The sequence below is a fragment of the Triturus cristatus genome, chromosome 1_2, assembly GCF_964204655.1.
Source record: "Triturus cristatus chromosome 1_2, aTriCri1.1, whole genome shotgun sequence".
NCBI classification, from domain to species: Eukaryota; Metazoa; Chordata; class Amphibia; order Caudata; family Salamandridae; genus Triturus; species Triturus cristatus.
In genome coordinates this window covers 66,693,003-66,707,185 of record NC_140580.1, presented here as the reverse complement: position 1 = coordinate 66,707,185, position 14,183 = coordinate 66,693,003, and the positions used below count along the sequence as shown (strand labels likewise).

General features: G+C 51.3%; 1 protein-coding gene across 1 annotated transcript in view; it reads left to right on the top strand.

The window, feature by feature from the left end:
* The window catches only part of LOC146866807 (scavenger receptor cysteine-rich domain-containing protein DMBT1-like), a 731,947-nt gene that overhangs the window by 603,375 nt on the left and 114,389 nt on the right, over nt 1–14,183 (top strand). Inside the window, exon 4 of the mRNA XM_085617711.1 lies at nt 8,193–8,793. Within this exon, the coding sequence (XP_085473837.1) occupies nt 8,193–8,793 (601 nt within the window). The remainder of the gene's footprint in view (nt 1–8,192; nt 8,794–14,183) is intronic.

The following is a 14,183-nucleotide window of genomic DNA, read 5'->3' as shown; positions in this document are numbered from 1 at the left end:
TTTCCTGTAAACAGTTAAGTAAAAGCGTTTTTGTTAGTGCGTACAATTTTAAAGAATTTCTTTAGATTTTCCAACTCCACACTTAGAAACTTTTCACAGAAAAACAGTCAATGTTATCCTATGGAGGAAAATAGTGTTATTGGTTTAAAAGTAAGTACTTTGTTGTGGGAGTTGGTATTCTGGGGTTAGACTCAGGGGTGCCACAGGGTCAAGGATGCACTCTTGTTACACCCTCAGCCCTAGGGCGGCTGGGTGCAGAGTGCTGAGGCCCAATGTTATCCAATGGGGGATAGGGGGCCTCCGGTTGGTGGCTGCTGACGAGTAGGCCACTGGGTTGTGGGAGCAAAGATCCTGGACTTAAGCTCAGGATAAATGGAGGTTTAGGCCAGCACAAAAGTTGCACCCTCAGCGGCACTGGGACGGCCAGGTGCAGAGTGCTGGTTTGGCGTCGGAAGCCCTTTAGCTTTCAATGGGGAGTATCCGGTTTGCAAAAGCACTGCAGGCTCGGAGACGAACATCTTCTGGGTGCAACCACCACTTAGAGAGGTAAGTTGGGATCTTGGGGGTTGGCTAGGCACCGTCGGTTGGGCCACCCAAGGCTGTGGGGGGTTGGGTGCAGGGGTGCCTTTTAGGGTCGGATCTTCCTACCAGCTCCTGGTCGCGGTTGCGGGGACCTTCCAGTTTGAGGCTGCAGGTGTCGGCTGGAGGCTTGAGGCAGGTCAGGGGTGGGATCTCGGGTCAGGATTGCCAGATAGACCTCCTCTTGGTGTTGGGTCACTCAAACTCGGGACGTGGGCGTCGGGTGCAGAGTGGTGCAAACTCGCAGATCCTTGCGGCGCTGGAGTCTGGTGTTTGAACAAATCTGGTGTTCACGGGAGACAGAGTCTTTTCTTTGGAAGGCAGGCAGGTCCTATGGGTTTCTCGAGGTTGCTGACTGCAGGACACACTGCGATTTCACTGGAGCAGGTTTGAGGTGGGGACAGGCCGGTAGGGCTGGGGCCAAGTCAGTGGGCGTCCTCCTCTTGTTAGCTTCAGCACAGCAATTCGGTCCTTCTTCTTTTCTTTTTGCAGGTTCTTGTCTGAGGAAGCAAGGTTCAGTAATTGCCCCTAAATACTGGATTTAGGGGTGTTACAGGTAGGTAAACACGTTGGGACCAATGAGTCCCTTCCCTGGGGTGGGTACGCCCCCTATTATGCCACCTTCCAGTGGGAGCGGGCATAAGCCTGTCCCTGGTTGGCTGGGTCCCCCCATCTACAAGATGGCGGGGACTGAGAGCTGTGCTTCACCTCGCCTCCCCCACCTGAGGGGTGGAGTTGGCAGTGGTGGGCACACCTCTCTTCCTCACTTGTTTTTCCCCGAAGGTTCTCCTGCCCAAAGTGGGGGTAAGAACCAGTGGGGACCAGTTGCTGAAAGCAGCAATTGGCCTGGGGAAGCTCACAAAGGCAGCAAGCCTTTGAAGCTTCCCCTTCGTGGACCCTGCCCATCTTGGGGTAGGACGCTTGGCACCTCGTCCCAGGATGTGCATTGTATCAGGCCCCCGAGAGCAGCAGGCTCTTCACTCAGGGGTCCGTACACATGTCTGGTGGTGGTAGCTAAAAGCAGCCACTCAGCCTGGACATTAGTGGTAGGTAATTTTTCAGGGGGCATCGCTAAGATGCTCTCTGTGTGCATTTTTCTATAAAGCCCACACTGGCATCAGTGTGGGTTATTGTGCTGAGAAATGTGATTCCAAACTTCTCAGTTTTCAGTGCAGCCATTATGGTGCTGTGGAGTTCGTAATGACAACTTCCAGCACCATATACTCCTAATGACAGCACTGCACTTACAATGTCTAAGAATGGACTTAGACACTGTAGGGGGTACATGGCTCATGCACCTGTAACCTCACCACTGGAATAGTGCACCCAGCTAGAGTGGTGACTTATCTATGCCAGGGCAGTGGGTTGTAGGCATGGCACACAGGGATGTGTGCCATGTCGACTCTTCACTTTGTTCTGCACCAAAACACACAGCCTGCAAAGCTGCAGCCCTTAGAGGTCTTCCTGGTCACAGTGCCCCGGGTACCTGTGGTACCATTTACCAGGGGCTGACCTGTGGCCAGGTATGCCAATTTGGTTTTGTTTTCAATGCAGTTATAGGGAAAGAACATAGGCCCTCGGTACCTGATTAGCAGGTGCCCAGGGCACACCCAGTCAAAGCACATCAACAATTCAGCAAAAAGTGGGGGCAACCATGCAGAAAGAGGGCACTTTCTCCCAAACACCACAAGGAGGTTTCCCCGGCGATCCTGCCCCGAGCTCCGGTGATGTCTGACCTGCCTCAAGCTTACAGCCGATGCCTACAGCCTCAAACCGGAAGGTCCCCCCAACTGCGATCAGAAGCTAGTAAGAAGATCCTACCCTAAAAGACACCCCTGCACCCACCGCCCCACAGCCTTGGGTGGCCCAACCGATGGTGTCTAACCAACCCCCACCATCCCAACATACCTCTCCAAGTGGTGGTCGCACCCAGAAGACCTTTGTCCCGAGCCTGCAGTGTGTTTGCAAACCGGAGACTCCCCATTGAAGGCTACAGGGCGCCCAATGCCAAAACAGCACTCTGCACCCGGCCGCCCCAGTGCCTCTGAGGGTGCACCTTTTGTGCTGGCTTGCACCCCCATTTGCCCTGAGCTTAAGTCCAGGAGATTTGCTCCCACAACCTTGTGGCCTTGTCGTAAGCAGCCACCAACCGGAGGTCTCCTGTCCTCCATTGGATAACACTGGGCCTCAGCACTCTGCACCCGGCCGCCCTAGTGCCGCTGATGGTGTAACAAGAGTGAATCCTTGACCCTGGGGGACCTCTGAGTCTACCCCCAGAATTCCAACTCCCACAACCAAATACTTACCTTTGAACCGATAACCCTATTTTTCTCCTTAGGATAACATTGACTGGTTTTCTGTGAAAAGTTTCTAAGTGTGGAGTTGGAAAATCTATAAAAGTTTCTAAAACTGTAACAAAATAACCAAAACGCTTTTACTTACCTGTTTACAGGAAATGTCCCAGTGCAGTATCCAGGTATACTGCACTGTGTAAGAAAAGTAGTCTGTGAAGTAATCTACTGAAAAGCCAATACAAAGTATATGTACAATATTTCAAAACATTGCATTACTAGTAGTTCTACTGTAATCAAACACAAATATATATACAACTACAGTACTGTTATATCCTAGGTATATTGTAGTTTATGGCATCCATCACTCCACCAGTGGAACCCTGTAAGGATGATGTAACATGGAATGTTGGTGTATGAAAACCACAGTTGGATAAGGGCTGAGCACCATGTTGGCTGCTCCTGGTGGGGCTGTATTACTGCTGTACTATTGATCTACAATAAATACTCCTAAAACATCTCAACCAGCCTGGAGTGATCACTACAAGTACAAACTGTTTACAAACTGTATTATTACTGCAAAGTACTTATCACTTACCTGTGCCAGGCTTGCTTGGTTCCAGGAAATAAAATAACTAGAATATTTTTATACAAAACCAATTGGTCTGAAGTTCAGTCTTTGAGTGTGTGATATAATTTGCTGATTTAGTGTGTACAGCAAATGCTTAACACTGTCCTCTGATAAAGCCTCACTGCTCGCCCACACTACCACAAATTGAGAGTAAGGTGCTATCTCCTTTTACCTCTGCCTACCTTTGGGGTTCCACTGGACTCTGTGCACACCATACCTCACTTTGGTATAGTATATACAGAGCCAGCTCCCTACAGCGGGCATTCCAGGCTTTTGCTGTCGGTTACAAGAAAGAATTTTCCCAGACCACAAGTCACTGATTCTGGGGAGAGCAAGAAGTCTCAGACAGAGAGAGGTAGAATGTCACGCCATCCCCATCGCATGGGTGTACAAAGTTTTTTTAATGTTTGGTGATTGCGACTTTTAAAATATTTAGTAGATCTACTTCAGGCTCTCATACAGGTTTCTTTAGCTTTTCTTCCTGCTCGGACATTTTCTAGAAACTTTTTTCTTTCTTAGGAGTAAAGTGTTAGTCACAGGTTTCTCCAGGTAGATCGTACTTCATGATAATCTCTGAGTCACCATTTTCAATCACTAACAATTAGCTCTCTTCTTCCTTTTTCAGGTTTCTGGAACTTTGAATAATAACATGAAAGTCAGATGCTAGTTACCTATTTCAAAGATTAGTATACAATTTGTACAGTGCTTTACAGCTGAAGAGAAAAGGGATTATTGAAGCGCTATTGTGTACCTTTAAGTAATAGGTATGGCTCTTGCACGGGATGCACCAACCTCAAGGTATGCACAAGAACCAGATCAAATAATAATCTCAAAGCACCTCCATCTTCTTCTTGCCATTGATTTGTCAATTACTGTCTCAGCAATGAGTCGATTACAAGGTCAAAGTCATCTTTTCTTGCTCGAGAGGGCAACCCCCTCTTCTCCACTCAAGGCTGACTGGCAAAATATTTGGAGCTAAAGCTTCCAGTGCAAACGTCTGCCACTACCCTCCCTCGCCGCATTGTATTAAAGTGCTGTGCGTCTGTATCTCCTACTCCAAATCATTCATGACAGTTTCAAGTGCTTCGAGTATTTCTATGAACCAAGGGTAGGCATGGGAAGCTCTTCCGGTTCATTCATATCCCTGTGTCAATGAACTTAAATGTTCCATCTACTCTGTGTCATGTCTGAACAGGGAGGAGAATGCCTGATAAAGCCTGATAAAGCCTGAATATTTTGCTTCATACTCAATGGATTACAGAGGGCTCAGTCTTGCTGTTTATTCGCTCTGTATAATGTGTGTTTTCGGCCATAGATCAATCCAAGGGATTCTATTTCAGATTTCAAGCATCACGAAAAAGTGGGGGGATGATTATTATCTTTGTGCTGATGTTTAACTGGTGGAATAAAATGCCTTTTTTTACCACCCCCAACAGACGCAGTACCCCCAACAACAGCAGGACCTACAACAAAGCCAAGACCAACACCACCTAGTAAGAGCGAGTACCAAATGAGTAGTCTTCATACCTCTGTGACTATTCTTTGAAGAAGCCCTCTTAATGAAATGAATGGTGGAATCATTGGGATAGGCACACAGCTGGTGGTGTGAGTAGGTCAGCGAAGGGATGGTTGAAAGTAGTGTGTGAATCTGTAGCTGGAAGCAAGTGCAGATGTTCAAAGAATGGGGAAGTGATGTGGATATGTCATGGGAAGCTGTTATTGACCTTTGAAGGATTGATGGTGGAGAAAGTTGGGTGATCTAGAGGGTCAAAATTGTATGGACTGCGAAAGAGACATATGGTGGAGGCAGTACGCGGATGTGGTTGTGCGGAGATGGTCTCCACTGACAGGTGAATCAATGGTTAAGTCTGCATGGATATGCTGTTGATACTTATGTATTCTGTTAGTGCTGAATGATGTTGGAGGTAGGATGGATTTTGAGTGTGAGATGTGCATGGTCCTGTAAACTGAAGAAAACTATTTAATTTCACTCATTTCTGTTAAAGCAATTATTGTATTCTATCTGTGTTGCAATGTACAAAGTTTGTTATATAATATAATCTTCATATCCTAAATGTAGGCCCATTTAATGTTTTCGTCTTTGTCCTTCTTGCATAATGCAACTTTCAGTGCATCAGATATTTTACGCAGTTGTGTTCAATGTGAATTTTACATGGCTTCTGCTCATAATATTTATACTCTTTTGTCCATCTTGAATTTTCACGAACTATTCCTGGTTGCGTTAACAGACACCATGGTGTCTTTTGTGCATGGTTACAATTCTGCCCGTCAAACATATTACACCATTCTCATCATCAATACATTCCTAGATTGCCACCCACCAGAAACGTTATACAACTCTTCACTAAACGAATTTTACCAAAGGTTTTCCACTGTTTTCACTTTCGAGAATTGTTGAAAATTCAGTACATTTCAGTTCATGAAGCTTGTTCTCCGTGGTGACCTTCTCATGTACTGTTTTTGAACTTTCCCCTGGTTTCCTGGTTTCCTTGCCTTCACTTCTCTCTTTTTTTGTACCTGCTTGAGTGTGTTTGTAGTGTCTGAGAAGCAAGTCGGAAAAGGGGGAGGTTTGGGCACTTTGGGCCCAATATAGTTTGACAGACAGGTACTGCAGTCACAAATGTGACTGAATATCCTGTCCGCCAAACCCTCGGGACACCCACCTCATTTAGAGACAGGTGGGCCTTAGGTTCTCTGTTGATGGAGCCCCCATTCACTCTGTCAACAGATAAGGTCTCCAACGGCCTGATGAAGTGGGGGCCATCAGTGGAATGACCAGTGGTATAGCTAGACCTTTGGCCGCCTGGTGCGGCCCCGGCGACTGCCGCCCATGGCAGCATGTAAGAGCGGGAAGGGGGGTGCTGACGGATCCCCGCAACAGCCAGGGGGCAGGTGTGCTGGAGAGTCAGGCGCGGCTACCGCCCCACGGTGGCCGCTGCTTAGGAGCGCAGGGGTGGCAGGGCTTGGGGAGGCCGCCACCCCTAAGACTCATGACGCCCGGGGCGGTGTGCTTTGCTACGCCACTGGGAATGACATTACAATGTCCACCCTATTTAGGGTGAACGGTGTAAAATCTTTTTTTAAGTCGAGCATCAGCGCCCATGCACTGACTGCAAGACCTTTTGTAGTCAACTAACCCACTCTATTTCTGCCTGCTACTTGTTACAGTTAGCGCTCTAGCGTTAGACGCTAGAGCGCATAATGTTAATACGCAATACGTACGCCGCGAGCGTGGCGTACGCCTGCCTATATAAATAAAGGGGCGCGGCCTGCGAAGGCAGTTACGCGCCGAGACCGGTAAACGGAGTGTGGTGTCTTACTGCGGCGCCGGGGCATGCAGCGAGGGCTTCCATAAGCGCAGATAGCCCCCCCCCCACAACACTGGCGACGAAGGCGACGAACTACCACGTGTGCCCCAGCTGAAAGACGCGCTCCGCGGCAGTCCCGCGCGCGCGCACGTGTTTCTGTCGAGCCGGCTGGAATGTGCTCAGCCTCACGCGAACAGTGCAACAAGGCCCCTCTGCCCTACGGTGAGTGCACGTGTGCACCAAACACAGCCTGTCTTGGCAGATGAACATCCCTGCCTCTGCACTGTCGAATCTGCCTCTGGACTGTCAAGCTCTGTGCCCCTGCTGTGCTCTGGCTGGGTGCTGAAGCCCTCGGCCCCAGTCTGCCTGCTATACCCCAGCTGCGCCCTGACGTCCACCTGCGGCACCTAGTGTGAACATTTCCTATCTCTGCGGCCTCTTCCGCCCGCTGCCCTCCATCCTCCTGTGCTGTGCCCCAGGGAGCCATGGGGGATGATGAGCGCCCCGCCCAGGCAATGCCTCTGCACCCCGCTTCCGGCGTCCTGCCGCCGTTCAGTGAAGCGGCTGACCCCGCCACTGCCGCCCCACGCTGGCAGACATGGATTGGCCGCCTGGACAACTATTTTGCGGGCACCAGGGAGACGGATGGCACCGTGAAAAGGTCCCTACTACTCCACTATGCAGGAGAAGAGGTCTATCTATTATTTAAGCACCTCCCCAACACAGGGAACGCGGATGACTACGACGCGGCCGTGAGAGCCCTCAATGCACACTTCGACCCCCAACTGAACCCGGACTTTGAACATTTCAAACTGCGCCAAGCGAGGCAAAAAGAAGGGGAATCGGTGGATGCATTCCACGCTCGACTGAGGGTGCTGGCTGACACGCACCTCGTGGGGGACAGAGCCAAAGAAGAGATCAGAGCCCAGATAATATGCGGCATACGCAGCAAGAAGCTGCGGACACTCATCCTCCGCCAACCGAACATCCCGATGGCGGACATCTTAGTGCTGGCACGGTCCCATGATCTATCCGATGCCCGCGCGGAGGAGATGGAGGTGGCGCTGACGCGAGGCGCCGGATCAGGAGTAACGGTCAAAACAGAGCGGGCCGACGCACTCCAGACGCGCGAAGCCTCCCGCCGGCCGGCGGCAAAGAAGCCTGCAGCCCCGTGTGGGTACTGCGGATATGATGAACACAAAGGCAGAACATGCCCCGCGAAAGGAAAGGCGTGTGACAACTGCGGCGTAATGAACCACTTTGCGTCTGTTTGTCGCAAACGGGCCTCACAACGGAATCGGAGAGGAAAGAGGCCGGAGAAAGCCATGGTGAGACAACTATCCCAGTTGTCGCTGTCCACAGGGCGAAAGCAGGCTCAAGCCCTGCAGGAAGATGCGATGGAGTCCGATGATGACGAAGGGGAGACGTACCTGATCTCATTCACCAGAGCCCTCAAGAGCTCGAGAAGGCCGCAACCGAGGTGCGACATCTTAGTCGCTGGGTCCAGGATCAACGCAGTGATCGACACAGGGGCGTCAGTCACAGTGATGGGAGTGCAACAATACAACCGCCTCCGACCCAGGCCTGAACTCCGACGGTCTAAAGCACAGATCTATGCCTATGGAAGTGACACGCCACTACCGTTGGCAGGAAAGATGACGGTACCAGTGAAGTCAGATGATGCAGAGATCACCATTGACATACATGTGATCAATCAAGAGGCAGACACCCTCCTCAGCGGGCACGCGGCTGAAGACCTCGGGCTGATCGCGTTCCTCCGGAAGGTGCAAGACTCCCAAACGACTACTCTGCTGGACCAGTTTCCGGAGCTGTTCACCGGTCTGGGGAACATCCGACGACCACCAGTCAAGCTCCATATTGACCGCTCGGTCACGCCCACGGCGCTAAAGCACAGGAGGATTCCTTTCCACCTACGCCCGCTGGTAGAAGAGGAGTTGAGGAGGTTGGAAGAGCAAGGTGTCATAGAGACAGTAACTGGACCCACCCCCTGGGTGTCACCCATGGTGATAGCGGAAAAACCCCGGCAACCTGGCAAGATTCGAGTATGCATCGACATGAGGCTGCCCAACAAGGCCATCAAAAGGGAGAGGCACATCACGCCCACGATGGATGATATAATCGCAGACCTTAACGGAGCCCGGTGGTTCTCCAAACTGGACCTCAACGCGGGGTACCACCAGCTAACGCTAGCCGAAGAGAGCAGGTACATCACTACTTTCAGCACGCACATGGGGCTACGCAGGTACCGACGCCTTAACTTTGGCATCTCCTCGGCAGCAGAAATATTTCAGAACACTATCAGAGACATCTTGCAAGGGCTACCAGGAGTACTGAATGTCAGTGATGACATATTGATACACGCCACAACAGTGGATGAACACTACCGGCGAGTCCGATCCACTCTGATGAGACTGAGAGAGTTTGGGGTCACATTGCACAAGGAGAAGTGCCAGTTCTTTCAACAAAGCATCGAATTCTTCGGGTACACGTTCACCAACCAGGGCATTCAAGTGGATCCAAGAAAATCCCAGGCCATCAAGAACGCCCCTGCACCGACATCGGCGTCAGAGGTCCGCAGTTTTCTTGGGATGGCCACGTACTGTGGGCGGTTCATCCCCAACCTAGCCACCACAGCGGAACCCCTCCGACGCCTCACGAAGACAGACACCCTGTGGTGCTGGGGGCAAGAGGAAGAAGATGCATTCCGTGCGATCAAAACCACGCTGCTGGACCAGGCCACTCTAGTCTACTTTGATCCGACCAGGAAGACAGAGCTGCTTGTCGACGCCAGCCCGGTAGGACTGGGCGCAGTCCTCACGCAAGAGCAAGAACCAGGCACATGGGCCACCCTGGCGTACGCAAGCAAGGCGCTCACCCCAACTGAACAGAGGTATTCTCAGATTGAACGAGAAGCGCTCGCCATCCGCTGGGGTTGCCGGCATTTCCACCTATATGTCTGCGGGCATCCGTTCACTGTGGTGACAGACCACCAACCGTTGGTGCCCCTGTTCAAGGGGACAGCGCCCCACCCCCCCGAGGATCGAGAGGTGGGCAATCGGTCTACAGCAATATCAGATGGAGGTGACATACCGGCCAGGTGCGAAGAACCCGGCAGACTTTCTGTCACGGCACCCGGAAAACGGGGTGACGTCCCCGGTCGGGAAAGAAGAGGAAGAGGAAACTGAAGCGCACATCGACCTCTTAGCTGCTCTAACTTGCCCTCGGATCTTAACAATCCAAGAGATCATACGTGCCGGGGAGCACGACGCCGTACTGGCAAGGACACGGGGGGCTCTTCAGAAGGGGTCCTGGGCTGATTTCCTGCACACCGCCAACTCGTGGGCGGACGAGGACAAGAAGGACTTGCAGCAGATGTGGCGAGTGCGGAATGAACTAAGTATGACCCGCGATGGTGTCATCCTGCGAGGGTGTAGAATCGTCATGCCCGCCGCACTACGCCGTCAAGCCACAGCCATCGCCCACGAAGGCCATCAAGGGACGGAGAAGATGAAAACCAGGATGAGGGCGAAGATATGGTTCCCCGGCCTAGACGGCATGGTGGATGAGGTGGTAAGAGGCTGCGCCGCGTGCCAGGTAACGAGCGGCCCGGAGCCTCCGGCCCCCATCGTAACCGAAGAACCAGGAAGGTACCCGTGGGACAAGATTAGTATAGACTTTGGGAGTCTCCCAAACGGAAAAGTGTCGCTGGTAGTCATGGACAATTTCTCGAAGTATCCCATTGTGGAAGTCTTACCATCTACAGCCTTCACGTTCGTGGGACCAGCGCTGGAGAAAATGTTTGCCATGTTTGGGCGCCCCTCAGAGGTGAAGAGTGACAACGGGCCTCCCTTCCACGGTCATGAATTCCGGGAGTTCCTTCAACATCAGGGAATACAACATCGGCGAATCACTCCTCAGTGGCCGCAAGCCAACGGAGAAGTAGAGCGATTCATGAGGACCCTGAATAAAGTAATTCGAATAGCCGGAGTAGAGCAACTAGACCCCGAGAGGGAAATCCAGCGATTCCTGGGAGAGTATCGGAGCACGCCCCACTGCTCCACCAAACAAGCCCCGTGGTCCCTCATGCTCAACGGGCCTCGCCGCGATGGGCTACCCGCAGTCCCTGGGTGGGCGCCCCCACCGTTCGAGGCGGAGGAGGCCTTCCGAAGGCGAGCGCACCGCAACCAACAAGTCAGCCGGGCCAGGGGCAGTCGAGACCGCGACATCAGACCAGGGGACAGTGTCCTCGTGAAAGACAGAAGACCAGGAGGAAAGTTCAGACCCCGGTATGAACAAGGCAGCTGGACCGTGGCACAAAGGCGGGGGACAATGGTCACAGCAGAAAGAGGAGGGGAGTCGGCCACCAGGAACATCTCGTGGTTCAAACACATTCCGGAGGTCACCGACTGCAACCAACGGGGACTGGGCGGAGTGGCGGAAGAGATCTCCACCCCCGAGGTGGGACCAGAACTAACATCCAGTGGGGCCTGCGGCGCTCCAGAGCAGAGCCATCACGCCCCCCCGGTAGTTGAAGCCCCGAATAACCTCCCACCCAGCTCCGGCACTCGTGCCACAGCCAGGTATGGTCTGAGAGCGAACCCCACGCCCAGCAGCCGCCTTAAAGACTTTGCCTGCCATGCAAGTGAGTGACTGTTATGGACTTTGGTTTATTTTTTTTGTCCAAGTTGGAGAGGGATGTTACAGTTAGCGCTCTAGCGTTAGACGCTAGAGCGCATAATGTTAATACGCAATACGTACGCCGCGAGCGTGGCGTACGCCTGCCTATATAAATAAAGGGGCGCGGCCTGCGAAGGCAGTTACGCGCCGAGACCGGTAAACGGAGTGTGGTGTCTTACTGCGGCGCCGGGGCATGCAGCGAGGGCTTCCATAAGCGCAGATAGCCCTCCCCCCCCACAACACTACTCACCATTGGTTCCCTCCTCCCTCGCTCTTCTTTGCTGCATCCTAAGTCGCTCTCGCAGCCAATACCCCCCTTCCAGTCAAAGCTACGGAGCACCGGCCAACCACGGTCTCCTTACGCTTACTTTGTTCATCTGCTGTATAGCGAACTTTAAAAAAAAAAAAAAAAGGATGCTAGAGGCCCGTAGTGGCTTACAGCAGTCATGAAATTGATTTGGATTTGGGAAAGGGGGTTTCATCAGATTGTGTGTTTCGAACAGATTTGCTAATTCCGTTCATGAACCAGTTTATTTTTGTCACGTATAACTTTATTTTTGTCCGACATCAATTTAATTCCAAATGTAATACGAGTCGAACTGAATACTCTCCAGCAGAGGACACTGTTTCGCCATAAACGTTTTATGTCTCTCATCGAGAGAACAACATTGGTCAATCACTGTTCCCCATGGCAGATCCTGCTAAAAATACAATTTGACATATTGAAGACAAGCTCATTGAATAACTGAACTAACTTCGTGACGTGCTGCATTTCAAAGAGCATCGAAAACATTTTTATACAGCACTTTATATCACAGTTTTACCAATAGCAGTGTGAATTAAAGGGTAATTCATAATCACTTTAATGTGATAGACCCTATCTTTCTCTGAAGGATGAAAGGCTCAGTTGCTGTGTTGGGGTTTAAACTCAAAGCAGGTCACAAAAGTATGTGAAAAGGGAACAATTCTCTCTCTGAGTTGTCTTTACAGCATATGAGTTCTAAAGCAATTGGTGATTTTTTTTAACTCAAGGTTTTGTTGTAAGCTAGTGTCCTAGATTTCTGGTCAACTACAAGGGCTATTGTCATTTTTAAGAGCTATTGTCTCTTCATTTCCTCCTACCTCAAGCACCTTGAAGGGTCTTGGTACGAAATAATGATCATTAATCACTTTCAGCTCAATTTCTTTAAATACCAAACGTCATAGTTTAGGTATGCAGATGCCATGGAGTTTGTTCAGTGGCGGTTTCTCCGTTTGGGCGTTGGGATGTTGCCCCACTAATAATTATTGCGCATTTCAAGAGCACGCCGCTTTAAATTATTCATACAATTTCTACTTTCAATGTTGAAATTGTATTAATAATTTAAAGCGGCGCGCTCCGTCGAGCTGCAGCATCACGTCACCATCACGTGACAACCAGCCTGGTCTGCACTGTCAAGTGAATCAGCATTGAAGCTACAAGCATAAACATTGCAATGCAATATTGTAACAGTGCGACTACGCACTGTGCACGGCACAGTGTGCACTGCGCATGTTTGGTTTGGGCCCTACAGGGGCGGGGGGCAACACAGACCACAAGCCAGATTGTTGGTGTGAAAAAGGCCGCTTTATTGGAAACAGGTGCACCTTACATAGAAACATCCCTTGGCCTGTGCCGTACAAAACTAATCCTCGCTAAATATAGCCTTCCTATCTGGCCCCCCAACCCCTCCCCTAAAATGTTTCCCCCCCTGCAACAATCATAAAACAACTTACAATTCCTAACTTTCCTACCCTATCTAACTAGGTAGATTCTTATGTCCTACCCCACCGTAAACACAAATCAGTAGATGTTCCCCATTACCTAGGAAAAAACACCGCAACTCCTAGCGCACCACACCAGCACCTGCTCCAGCGACAAATCCCCCACAAAGCATCCTTCCCCGATGCAGCTGTCCCCAAGAAAACCACCAGCTTCCAAACAGCAAAGAAAACACACCCCCCAACCCCTAATAGAGGGGTGGGGACCCACCAGCTCGAAGGGAGGGTGGGCGGGACAAAAAACCAACCCCAACACCCCCAGCCGGCCGTTGTGTCACGATCCACCAAATGGTGGGTCGCCACACAAAATGGCCGGCTAAATAACCCCCCAGCCCAAAACTAGCCCAAGGAGCCCAACCAGCCCAAACAGAGCCCCAGGACCCGGAAGAGCTCTCTCGTGCTCTGGAAGCCCCCCCCTCCCCCGGCCCAAAACCCCCCGGGAGGGCGAGCCTCCCGCTGGTCGGCCGCCCCCCCAAAGCCCTATTGGGTCCTACAGGGGGGGGGAGGGCAACACAGACCACAAGCCAGATTGTTGGTGTGAAAAAGGCCGCTTTATTGGAAACAGGTGCACCTTACATAGAAACATCTCTTGGCCTGTGCCGTACAAAACTAATCCTCGCTAAATATAGCCTTCCTATCTGGCCCCCCGCCCCCTCCCCTAAAATGTTTCCCCCCCCTGCAACAATCATAAAACAACTTACAATTCCTAACTTTCCTATCCTATCTAACTAGGTAGATTCTTATGTCCTACCCCACCGTAAACACAAATCAGTAGATGTCCCCCATGACCTATGAAAAAACACCACTCGAAAGTCGGAACTGCCGGCTTTCGACCCCCCCTTTAGGCCTCCTGAC